At 44.2% G+C, this 12,534-nt stretch overlaps 2 protein-coding genes across 2 annotated transcripts; one reads left to right on the top strand and one right to left on the bottom strand.

Annotated features, from left to right (window-relative positions):
- Nucleotides 1-2,622: 2,622 nt before the first annotated feature.
- PtA15_1A587 (uncharacterized protein) lies at nucleotides 2,623-3,078 on the top strand (the record flags this gene model as incomplete). Its single annotated transcript, XM_053165629.1, has 2 exons — nucleotides 2,623-2,665; nucleotides 2,756-3,078. The coding sequence occupies 2 exons, from the start codon at nucleotides 2,623-2,625 to the stop codon at nucleotides 3,076-3,078; spliced, it is 366 nt and encodes a 121-aa protein (XP_053016802.1).
- Nucleotides 3,079-10,183: 7,105 nt separating this feature from the next.
- On the bottom strand, nucleotides 10,184-10,743 carry PtA15_1A586 (uncharacterized protein; the record flags this gene model as incomplete). The annotated part of the gene is made up of 3 exons (XM_053165628.1): nucleotides 10,184-10,246; nucleotides 10,341-10,586; nucleotides 10,741-10,743. The coding sequence occupies 3 exons, from the start codon at nucleotides 10,741-10,743 to the stop codon at nucleotides 10,184-10,186; spliced, it is 312 nt and encodes a 103-aa protein (XP_053016801.1).
- Between the last annotated feature and the right edge of the window lie 1,791 nt (nucleotides 10,744-12,534).

The following is a 12,534-nucleotide window of genomic DNA, read 5'->3' as shown; positions in this document are numbered from 1 at the left end:
ATTTAAACCCATAGTATAGGCAAGTGTTCCAAATTTGACCACCCAAAAAATGATAACTTTTGAAGGAGACATCCCAGAGGGATGTGCTATATAAAATCCTTTTCTACAAGCTCCATAGAGCTCAAAAATGTGCTGTATGGAGTTATAGGGTTGATGGTCAAAAAGTTATGGGGGGTCAAAAAATTTTGCGGGCACGGGGTAGTTGAGAAGAGATGCGGGGCACTGTAACGTTTCCGATATTTATGGTGTTCAAAGTTGGTTTGCAGAATTTTACGCATGCATAAATCATAAAATCATAAAAATATTTTGGTGAGGAAATTTTCTATTACATAATCAGACAGTCATGTCCCCTGCAAAAAAGATTTTATGATTTTATGATTTATGCATGCATAAAATTATGCAAACCAACTTTGAACACCATAATTTATGGTGTTCAAAGTTGGTTTGAATATTTTTAGGGGGTTGATAAACGTACCCGGGTATTTCCGCGTTTGTACCCGGTTTTTGCGTACCCCCTTTTCCGCGTGCGTACCCGGTTTTTTTCTACTCATTTCTACGCAGCGCAAATAATACCAAAATTCATCTAAAATGATGAACATAATTATCATGCAATCAGAATTTCGAAAAACTCAATTTCCAAATGATTAATCAATTTGTACCCGGTTTTTTGCGTACCCGCTTTTCTGGGGTAAATACTAAGGGGATAAATTTTTTGTTACATGCCCCAGCTGCACAAAAATTTTAGGGTACTTATAATTGTGAATATTCTACATTCCCTGAAATTTTTAGGATTTTCAGGGAGTGCGCGGTGGGCTTAGTAGGAAAATTCCCACTAACTGAATAACTTTTTTGTTACATTTCCAAGCAAGCTAAAAATTTCAGGAATATTTAAAATATGTATAATCTACGTGTCCTGAAATTTTCAGCAATGGGGTGGCATAAAAACATGAGATATAAGGGGTGTGCGGCAGTCTTAAGGGGAACAATCCGGCTAATTGAATAGCTTTTTTGTTACATATCACAGCAGTCTAAAAACTTGAGTGAACTTTCAAATATGCATCTTCTCTGTGACCTTGAATTTTGAGCAATGTTGTGGCATCAGAACATGAGTTATATGGGGTGCGCAGTAGTAGGTATTATGACTACCGCGCATCCCTTACATCTCAGGTTATGATGCCACAACATTGCTAAAAATGTCATGTCACAGAGGATATTCATATTTGAAATTTCATTTAAGTTTTTAGACTGCTGTGATATGTGACAAGAAAGCTATTCAATTAGCCGGATTGTTCCCCTTAAGACTGCCGCACACCCCTTATATCTCATGTTTTTATGCCACCCCATTGCTGAAAATTTCAGGACACGTAGATTATACATATTTTAAATATTCCTGAAATTTTTAGCTTGCTTGGAAATGTAACAAAAAAGTTATTCAGTTAGTGGGAATTTTCCTACTAAGCCCACCGCGCACTCCCTGAAAATCCTAAAAATTTCAGGGAATGTAGAATATTCACAATCATAAGTGCCCTGGAATTTTTGTGCGGCTGGGGCATGTGACAAAAAAGTTATTCCCTAAGTATATACCCCAGAAAAGGGGGTATGCAAAAAAGAATGAATTAATTAAAATTGGTTTTTTTGGTATTCTGATTGCATGATAATTTTGTTCATCATTTTAGACAAATTTTTATATTACTTGCGTCGCGTAGAAATGAGTAGAAAAAAACCGGGTAGGCACGCGGAAAAGGGGGTACGCAAAAACCGGGTACAAACGCGGAAAAACCGGGTACATTTAGTAACCCCCTATTTTTATGCATGCATAAATCATAAAATCATAAAAATATTTTGGTGAGGAAATTTTGTATTACATAATCAGACAGTCATATCCCCTGCAAAAAAGAGTTTATGATTTTATGATTTATGCATGCATAAAATTATGCAAACCAACTTTGAACACCACAATTAACCAGAGTTTTGTGGAAAAAAAAATCAAGGGTTTCCCCTATTTTTTATCCACACAACAACAAAGAAAGGGTTTTCCCTATCTTTTAATCACAAAAAAGCAAAAAAGGCCTTCCTCATCTGAGGAGAGCCTCCACAAAAAACACAACCTAGCCCAACACCAGCCAAAGCTGCTGCACCCTGCAGGCCCATACTGCCGCCCAACTCACCGGATGGGTCAAACATTATGTCAGGAAGGCCCCCAGCAGCGCGGTGGCAATCTGCTAAGTGGGGGCCATCTCTTTAACACCCCAGAATGTGCAAATGCATATGCAGAAGCGGGGGAGCCTTAGACGCACTGCCTGCTGGAATTACAGACAAAACAGATGCACCTGGGGGGTGAACCTGACTGGCCAGCTCACAGTCCTATATAGCCTAGCCCCCGCGGCCCGCGGGCCTCTGGATTTGGGTTGGACTTACCTCCGGGTTCACAACAACAACCCCACCAAGATGACCAAGGCAACATCACCACCGCCATCAATATGTGGTCCCCAGGTATACATAACTACTGACATTGCTGAACCAGTTACTCCCATTTCGAGTTGTCCATACCTCAAGCGCGGCAAACAATCCATTCCACCCTACCCTCACCAACCATCCAGGAACACCACCACCACCACTGCCATGCCACTGCAGGCTTGCACCATCCCCCCACATTGGGCGGATGGTTCAGCAGGGTGGTCTCCATGATGGCAAACACTGCGTAATGGTCAGCTTTTTGCCAAGCTCATTGTGCAGAATGGTTGAATACTGGCAGTTACTTGCAGAACGGAAAGACTCTACATCGTAGGGTTCAAGGCCAGCCATACCAACCTCTTCTATCCCGCTAACTCAATCAATCTCGTCAAGCTGGCCAATGACCATGCTGTCAGGAAAAACAACCTTGTCATTGTCAAGGCTGATCTTGGCAAGGTTGTGCGCAACCATGTCTTGATCAAGCAGGTCATAAACTTCCAGACCCAGCAGCAAGAACTACTTCAAGCCCTGCCAACCAACAGTATCCCCCCACTCTGGGCCCAGCTGCTGGAATCCTCAACCATGCCATTGTCACTGCAACTGCTCTCTCCCAAGTCCCACTGATACAAAGCAGGCCGTTGATTGCCATTGATTTGGTTGATGAAGCAGCTTCTGCTTTGAAATTTCCAAGGGACAGTCAACCAGAAGCTGTCAACAGACTTGAGTGTGAGAAGCATCAGATAGGAGTTGAAGCCCACACCTTGGCTAAGGAAAACGTAAGTGCAAAAATTCCCTGGTGCTGTCGCGCAACCAATGATCAGCTTGGTCACCCCGCCAAACCTCTCCTGTCTGCTCTTGACCAAGACCAAACTTTGCTCTAATGGCATTAATAGGATCTGTGGATGGCGCCCCTTTACACCCCTACATCAGATCACAACCAAACAAGTCACATGAGGCTGATGATATGAGCAGACCTGTCAAAGCTGCCAAACCTTCTTGTGCACCCTGTATGATTCAAATTATGCTCTCAAGGGCCCTCCCTCTGATCCAAGTTTATTAAAACCACAGTTTCACAGAGACTGACTTCATGGGTTTATGCTGCATTTCATTGAAATTGCAGGCAAAAGAAATTAAAAGTTGCAAATTTGTGTTTTTAAGTTTAAAAAGTTAAAGTTTGTTTTTTTGCTTGAGTTGAGAGTTTATGTTTTGTTTGAATTTAGAGTTCATGTTTTGTTTGAGTGTAAATTTTTGGTTTTGTTTGAGTTTATTTCATTTTTTTTATGTTTTGATTGTGGTCATATTTTTTGTTTTGTGTGAGTTTGAAGTTTAAATAAAAAGTTTTGTTCAAGATTCAAATTTGTGTTTTTTGAAATCAAGAAGGAGCCTACTCAAATTAAATAGGGGGCCTTCAGGGAGGGGGTGGGACGAAACCCAGATCCCTGGGGGGACAAACAGCTTCCCCCTAGCCCTTTAAGTATTGGTCCCAGCTTGCACATGACACAAGGCCCCTGGGCCCTGACATCCTTTGCACCCACCTGAACACAACTCTGTTGCCAGGGCCCTGCACCTGGGCAGACAAAATGCTGGCCTGTACACACTTTTCCGAGTGTTTACAGGTCAGCTTGAGAGGTTTACTCCTCTGGATGACCAGCCAGGGACATCCAGGGTTTTTTCGAATCCAAGGAAGTTGGCTTCAAGCAGTTAGAAGTTGCCCTCTCTTTCCAGGAGGCTTCGAACTCTTTGGCGGTCCACACATCTCTGGATGACCGGTGTGGAACTACTCTTGGGATGAATAGAGCTGGAGAGGGAATGGTGCTTTAATGGGCTGCCTCTCTGGGAACAAGAAAAAGATATAAGAGTGTGGACTCTTATGGAAAGGTGTGGCTATAGAGGATTCTTGAGGTATGTCTTGAGGGTTACTTTTCTACTAATCTAATATTTTGTACACAGATAACAAGCTTGTCCAATCTGATTTATTGGCATAAGCAAGGCTAATGATAGGTGACCAGTGATCTGAATTACTTTGACAGGATCTGATGGGGAACAAAGGAAGAGGAAAACAACCCAGTTTATATACACAAGAAAGAGGAGCCATGAGGAAACAAGGATAACCTGAAGGGAATCATAGAACATTCTACTTCTATAGGATGAAACAGCCATGTGGTCAGAGTAGTGGGTCAAGGAGTCACATGATGGTGTAATAGTGGGTGGGGATGATGCCATCTTCTGGGGGCTATGGTGCAATCTTCCTAGTTGGAGGAGGGGATATGTGAGACATAACAGGGGTAGAATATTCTATGATCTAAGATAGGAGGAGTTAGGTGTTTCATGAAGTGTTTCAGGAAGTAATAATCTAGGTGGGGTTTGGGGCTGTGTCTAGTATAATGTGTATCATGTTGGGTTTGGAGGGTGAAGGGTTTCAAGGGTGCTTGTACATATTTGAGCACATGGTTCTAAGGAAACACAGAAGAAGGGGGTAACATGTGATCTGGGTAGATGTTTGAGACTAGGGAGAGGGTTTATCCAAGAGAGGAGGAGTTTAGGAAGAGGGAATACTATTATCCAGGGTATGACCATTGAGTGGGGATGTTGTGGGCCTTGGGCTTTGCTGACAAGGGGGCCAGAGGTATGGGATTTAGTCTTGAGGTGTGACAGCCTTGTGATTGATGGTTGCTGGTTTTCTGGGTAGATCAGGATTGGCTTACCACATCCACCCCCAAATTAGATGATGTCCCCATCATCCAGAAAAAAAGAAAAGAGGCCAATCCTGAGGAGAGAAGAAAAGCTAGCATATGACAGAGGATGAAGGAAGAGATGAACTGAAGCAAAAAAGAAACTATGTTGTGTAGATTTTATGATGCCCAAAAAGTGAAATTGAGGATGAGAAAGATTTTATGTGGAGGCTGAGGGGGAGAAATGTTTTTTTATATCTTCACCTTTTTCCTATATGTGAACTTGAATTTGAGGGGAGAGGTCATGAGAGGAAAGGGAAGTATATTGGCTTGCCACCCCCAAATTGGGTGAGCTTGAGCTGGGGTGTGAAGATTAATCTAAAAAAAACTGAGAGAAGGGACTGATCTCTTGGGGAAATGAGGAAACAACAACAGCCACCCCCAAATTGGGTGAGTGTGACTAGGTAGCAAGGCTTATGAGATTCTGACTAGTAGGGATAGTCCATGTCCCTTCAATATGAAAGTTCCTGGAGTTTTACCAAAACCAATATGAGACATGCCCTTCAACCTATGGAACTTGAAGTTAGCAAGGATCCAAATATTCCATAGATTAATCTTTTGGATTTTTGGAAGGGGAGTTGGGGAAAACCAAGGTACTGGGAGTTTATGCTGAATACTGGTTGACTTGATTATTTGCTTTAGGAATTTCGGAAAAAATTGAGCGCCAGAATCCTTTTGGCTTGTGTCAGGGGGTTTGAAGAGTGGATATTCAAGGTGATTAGGGATAAACTGGTGAGTTGGAAAAGAATGTGATTCCTGTGGATTGTTTGTTAGAGAGGCTGATTCCAATTTTCTTTGTGTGGGTTTACCAGGGTCTTTGTGAAAAACATGGCTTCCCAAACTACAAATGGATGCTGAGTTGGGAATGGAGGTTTTATCAACTAGGGATAAATTTGCACCATGATAATTTGAGGAAGGCAAGTTTGGCTGGGAATAATTTTCTTCAAAAAAAGGTGGACCAAATTCCAATGTGGGTTTTCCTACTAAATCCAAGGTTGATCTCTTTGTGATGGAGGCTGATGAAGATATTTGGTCTATAAGTTTACCAGGATCCTTCTGGAAAATGCAGGTCTCCAATTTGGCTGAGGATTGGTTGGAAAGAGGAATGGGCTCAAAATTCTGAGTGAAGAGTAATGAGAATTGTTCCAAGGAAGAGTCTATTTTACTATCTATAAAAGGTGCCTGGGCTCCAAGAATATCCAAGGGTAGTGGACTTGAAAGGCAAGAATTTTCTAGAAAAAAGGATTGGCAACATCCAAGGGTGGGTTCTTTTGTGGTTTTATTTTCTTCAGATGTAGCTTCATTAATGGTTGAGTCATGCTTGAGTGAGTAAGTTCCTTCTGGGGGGACATTTTGGCTGATATTTTCTGTGGCCTTTTCTTCAGTTAATTCTAATTTAGTTTTGAATGCAAATAGAGTATCTGGAGGTTCTTTAACTATTAAGTTTGGTGAGAGAATCCCAGGGATAGAAGTTTCTTTATTAGTTCCACTGGCTGATCCTAACTTCTTTGCTCTTCTGTTGTCCAATTTTTCTGAATTTCCAAGATTTCCAAGGACCTGGGAAGTGATTTTTGACAAGCAAGGTGTCATAAGTCTAACTGGGGAGCTGTCTTCATCTTCCAGGTCTTCACTATTGACTTTGATCTTCAGCATTGAATCCAAGGGTAATCTTCTAGAACTGATCATCAAGGCTTCCACATCTTGGTCCATGTGCTCTATTACTCCAAAGGATACCTGAGGTTCCAGGTTACTTGCTTGTGCATTTGGGTTGAGTGTTCCAGAGGGTAAGTGGATAACTCCTGGTTGCTTCTTTGCTTGGTGAAACTGGTCCACAGTTGCCTTGTAGGGGGTATTCCTGTCCCAGGGAATTTGAGATCCATCAGGGAGTCTGACTGTATTCCCTTCTTTCTTGCAGAGGCCATTGAGTTCATCCAGGTTTAATAGGTTGCATCTATGCATGGTGTGGCCCATCATATGACAGTAATTGCACTTCAGGGTTGCAGGGTCCCTCTCATATTGAGCTGGTTTGTAGGGGACATGACTGGAAGAGATAAAGGGGGAAGGCTTTTGGACATTCCAACTGGCAAGGTTCCTAGTGAGTTGATCCATGGATTTATCCTGAGTTTGGTTTTGTTGACTCATTTTTGCAGGCTGTTGAATTCCTAAGGGTTTTTCCTGGGTTGTTTCTTCCTCCAAAATTGACAGGGTCTTGAATTCCTTGGAGATGTAGTGCATGATGACTAGGTAAGGAGGGAGAATATGGGAACCATCCACAGAGCTTTTCATTTGTCTATCCCTAAGGAGCTCCCTACAGACTGATACCTTGATGGGTGTGCTGACACAGTTGAGTACTGCATGTCTTATTTCTTCTGCACTAGCCATATGCTGACACCTAACTAGGTAAGCTACCAGGTTGTCCAACTTGATGCTGAAGTCCTGGAATTCCTTCTGAGTTTTGATTCCTTTGGCCTGAGTAGTAAAAAGGAGCTTGTCCAAATCATTCCTGGTGTAATTGAGGAGAGGTAACATTTTTCCCCATCTTTGGACTAATTTCAGTTTAAGCTTTTCCCAATCATGGCCAACCTGTTCAGTCATTTCCTGTACCTCATTGATCAGTGATTCTCCTTCCAAGAAGACAGTGATTTGGATGGCTATATCACATCCTAGGGCACCATCCAGTTGAGCAGCATTTTCTAGCCTCTTGATGAAGTTACTGATTTCCATGTTGGAACCATCAAAAAAGAGGCCTTTGGCCATGGATTTGATCTTGACAGGTTTTCTTCCAAAAGGTTCTGGGTTGTAGGCTGGGAGTTGGATATTGGCTTCCAAGAAATGGTGAGGATTGCTAGTGTTGGTTCCCATCTGGTAATTTTGGGCTGGAGAGATACTTGCTGACTGGGCTGCTACAGGTTGGAATGGTTCAGGGAGAGGGTCCAAGGCAGGGCTTCCAGAACTAGGAGGATTGGCATTCCTCATGGGGCCAGGATTGGTGGGTAGGTATGGATTTCCAGGGTAATTGACTCCAAATTTTGCAGGGACATAATTTCCATTCCAGGGCTGTTCAGTAGGTCCAGGTATTCCAAATTGATTAGGTACTGATCCAGTGTTTGCTTGTCTTGTGTGACCACCAAATGGGGGTATTACTAGGTTGGGTATGTGTGTCCACTTGGGGACAGGTCCAGAAAAGGATTTTCTTCTAGGTTGGTAAGACATGATTCTAAAGATGCTTGGGTGGTGGGAGGATAAGGTTTGTTAAGTGAATTGATAGGAGTAAGAGTTGATTGAATATGATCCTGGGGAACTTGAGATATCAGGGAAATCTGTCAAGGTATGTTTTCCACAAAACTCTGGTTTTAATAGACTTGGATATATTCCAGTTCATGAGGATTAAATTTTGAGATGCATACAGAGGATAGCTTATCCAAGTTCCTTTTTTATTTCTGGCAAGAAAGGGAACCTTTAACCTTTTTGAGATGTGCATCACAACCCTCAACCACAGGGAGAGGGAATTATAGCCTGCAAGTGTCTTGCATGTGAGGATGTTGCAGTTTTGGTGTAAACCACATTCCATGCCTCAGGAAAGATATCTCCAACAACCCAATCAGAGGAGTTCTGAGGCCTTTAATCCTGAGCTTCTTCTTTGTGTATCCACATTTACTCTGCTCCAATCATGATGTTTTCCCTGTTTCAAAGCTTGGATTTTGGATTTCAACAAAATGCAAGCTCTTTTTAGATGCCATTTTATGTGTGATAATTGTGCGTATTTATCACACACAACCCCTGGTGGTTCAATAATTTTGGTGGAGACAAGGGGCAAACTTTGGGTCACATGTGATAAATTTGCCTGTTTATCACGTATCACGTGTGTGTCCAAATGGGGCCTCAATATCACAACCCCATATGTGTAGACTTCTCCAAAATCAAAAAATTTGGTCTTGGCAAGCCAGCTTTTGAGACTTTCTCTGGGCAAAAATAACAAAAAGCAGTGGAGAAAGTCAACATCACTGGGTAATTAGAGCATGTCCAAAAAATGGAAATCAAAAACTGAAGAGAGGGATTGATTCCCTATCAAGCAGTGCTTGTTCCCTGAGCAGGCTTGCTGCCATCATGAGAAACGGAGTTCAGAAACAAGAAATATAGAAATACTAGAGGCTAAGGCGGCTGCGCCGCTGCGGGGTACAGCCCTACTATTGTCTATCTTAGCCTCACATTCACACAATCCTTTGCACAATCCTACCCCCAGTATTAGGAAGTGGTCCATGGACATCTAAGTCTGATCATTTTCCTGGTAAGAATTGGCACAAAATTATTCTTACTTTGAAATAAATCAAGGAAAAAGTTGACCAATATTATCCAAGAGTATAATTAAACATGATGATGAGTTAAGCAAAATGTGGAGAAGATGGCATTGGCATGTGTTAATCAATTAAACCACATACAGCATCTCTGGTTTTCATAGGAATTCTTTTCCAAGGAGCAAAAAACAAAAACATGAAAGAATACTGCAGCTCACAAATTTAAATCACCTATGTTGTGGCTAGAAACCCTTGATCCTCCATTGCTCCTACCTGACCTCCTCTTGACTCCCACATACTCCAAATGTGGAGTTTGCACACCTCACACTACAGCAACCAAGAACCCACCCAAAGTACAAGAAATCTAAGTGCTTTATGCCAATTAATTTTTTAGATCTTGGAAAAGTTAAGAAAGTAGCAGGCCAATGCTGCCACTACTGCCTTTTGGCATTGCACAACATGCTTCAGTCACAATTGATTATTATTCATTCTATCATCTGTGCTGGAATCCAATCAGACTCTTTTTATTGGTGGAGTTATCTCAGTTTGGGTCCTGGGATTGTTCCATTGCAACTACTTCCCTCAAAGGGGTTGCAGGAGGCTGATTTGCCAGCTGTCACCAACAATGATGCTCCCCATGGAGATCATATGGACTTTGGGCCAGGCCACACAAGCTGGGAACAGTGGTAAATTCCATGAGGGTCAGATGACGCCTGAGTTGGTCTCTTTGACCTTTTCAAAGGGGGAATTGAGCACACGGAAAGACTGGAATGCTCAATGACTTCTGGCTGGGGGTCAAGCAATTTGGAAATTGAAGAAGACAATGATCAGAAAAAAATTGAATCAAACCAAAACTCACTTCAATCACGTTTCCTGTTCCGGCCTCACCTTTAGTTTGGATCATTGCGGCACCCTCTGAGATTCTTCGCAGGGCTTCTCCGAGGTTCTTGGCTCCACAGACAAATGGGACTTTGGAGGCATGTTTGTTGATGTGGTGCTCAGGGTTGGCTGGAGTGAGGAATTTGGATTCATCAATATAATTGACTCCGATGGCTTGCAAGATGTGTGCTTTGACAAAATGTCCGATCCGGGCTTTGGCCATGACCTAGAAGGGGGGAGGTCAAAAGTAAGTTTGGGGGTGACAATGGATACGGCTGTAGTTCTGGAATAAAGAAGAGCGTAGGATAATACTGATGGGGATTGTGATAGCGTTGATGATCTCTTTGATCATTGCTGGGTCAGACATTCGAGAAACTCACCATCTCGACGGATATTGGATGGTACCCGCTCAAGTGCCTTTTGATATAGAAAGCCAAGAGGTATCTTGAGACGCCAAGACGCGTTGGCCCAGGCAAAGCACAAGCGTGAGGCCAATCTTCTGCAGCTCCGCCGGGACCGTGACATAGCCAAGGCCCGAGAGCGCCAGCGTGACGAGGACCGGAAGGCTAAGTAGCAGGCGGACATCGAGAGGCGCGCAGAAGAGATGTGTTGCTATGAGGCTAATCAAGAACGGCAAGAGCTCATCCGCCATGCTCACCAGGCCACTATGCTTGCCTTCATCAGCTCTCTAGGGTCGCGCGGCGCCCCGTAGGTGACTTGGTTTGGACGGTTCATACTCCTTATGTATGCAGATGCGCACGCCGCGGTGATGATATCAACATACCATTATTTGTTAGTTTTCTTTAGTCTAGTTACAAGAGGTCCGTATTTGTTTGTTTTCTTTAGCCTAGTTACAAGAGGACCGAACTCCTTGCAATAAGATTAGCATAACTCATCCCTGATCTGGTCCCTGCGCGTCCACATAGAGTTAATGTGGGGCAGGGGACCCTGATCATTGGCGGGTACCGGGCACGGGTTCCTGCGGGAATATTGTGCCAAGGTCATTTTCCTTGGTGGTGTGGATGTCCCAGTCCTGAAGGTAGAGGGTGCCCCGGCGGTTGAGAAGATTGTGTAATATCGTACACGCAAAAACATTGTTGCGTGCACGAATAGGCCAAGCTGCCTGAGCCCTCAAGAGGATGCGGAACCGGTTTTTCAGCTTGCCAAAGGTTTGTTTGACTATTGTTCGCGTGGAGGATTGTACGTAGTTGAAGTCGCGGTTTTTTTGGGTTTGCACCGACGGGTACGGCAAGAAAATTCTGAAGTTCTCTGGATAGCCCGCGTCCCCGATCAGCATTGCGCCACAAGGTTGCTTGCAGAACTGTCGGGGCTGATGGAGGATGCGCTGGATGAGACTGGGGCGTTGAGCTTCTGGGAGACTGGGGCATTGAGCTTCTGGTTGGCTTGTGACATACTGTGGCAGATGGTAGTTGTGTGGGGCGCAGACGCCGAGGAGAAGGGCTTCTTAAGGGGTGGTACACACCGGGACAAGTGGGTTGCCCACCGATCGTCCTCCGTGGCGCCCGGCTGCCTCTGCAAGAGATTTACGCCTGCATGTCGTGATTTTGCCACATGTAGGCTGGGTGTCGCCACCCACTGTTCATATGTCGTACAGGTCAGGCGCCCCCCATACAACCATTGGACGACACCTATGACTTGCGACGCAGAGGCGTGTGGCAAAATCACGACGGGCGCACGCCCGCTGAGGTCGTTCGCATGATGTCGGCCCTGTCCGCCTGATGCTGTCCTCATCCGCGCCGTGTAGGAACGTTGGGGATGCCGAGGAAGGGTGTGAGGAGGGTGTTTTGAAGGGCGCGGTACATGTGGCCTGCGTCGCCCCCGGCGCCTGGCAAGAATGCGATGAGACGACAGCAAGGGGTGTCACCGCCGCGGTCTGGGGCCACGACCAGCAGAGCAGCCGCAGGCAAATAGCAGGAGGCTCACGTTGTGATGCTCGCCGGTTTCAAGAGCGGGAAAGGTGCAAGCAAACTTAGTTGCTGATCCATTGCAGGGAGAAGGTGGTCTATTTATAGACCAAGGGATGAGACGGCTCGACAATAGGAAGAGATAGAGAGAAGATAAGAATAGAGGAGACTCATTGGATGAGCTCGTGAGGGATTCGAGAAGATACAAAGGAAGGCCGGACTTGGAGAAGTCCGGGCTGGATTTGGTAA

This window comes from Puccinia triticina, chromosome 1A (assembly GCF_026914185.1).
Source record: "Puccinia triticina chromosome 1A, complete sequence".
In the NCBI taxonomy this organism is placed as follows: Eukaryota; Fungi; Basidiomycota; class Pucciniomycetes; order Pucciniales; family Pucciniaceae; genus Puccinia; species Puccinia triticina.
This window is presented reverse-complemented; position numbering and strand designations above follow the sequence as displayed.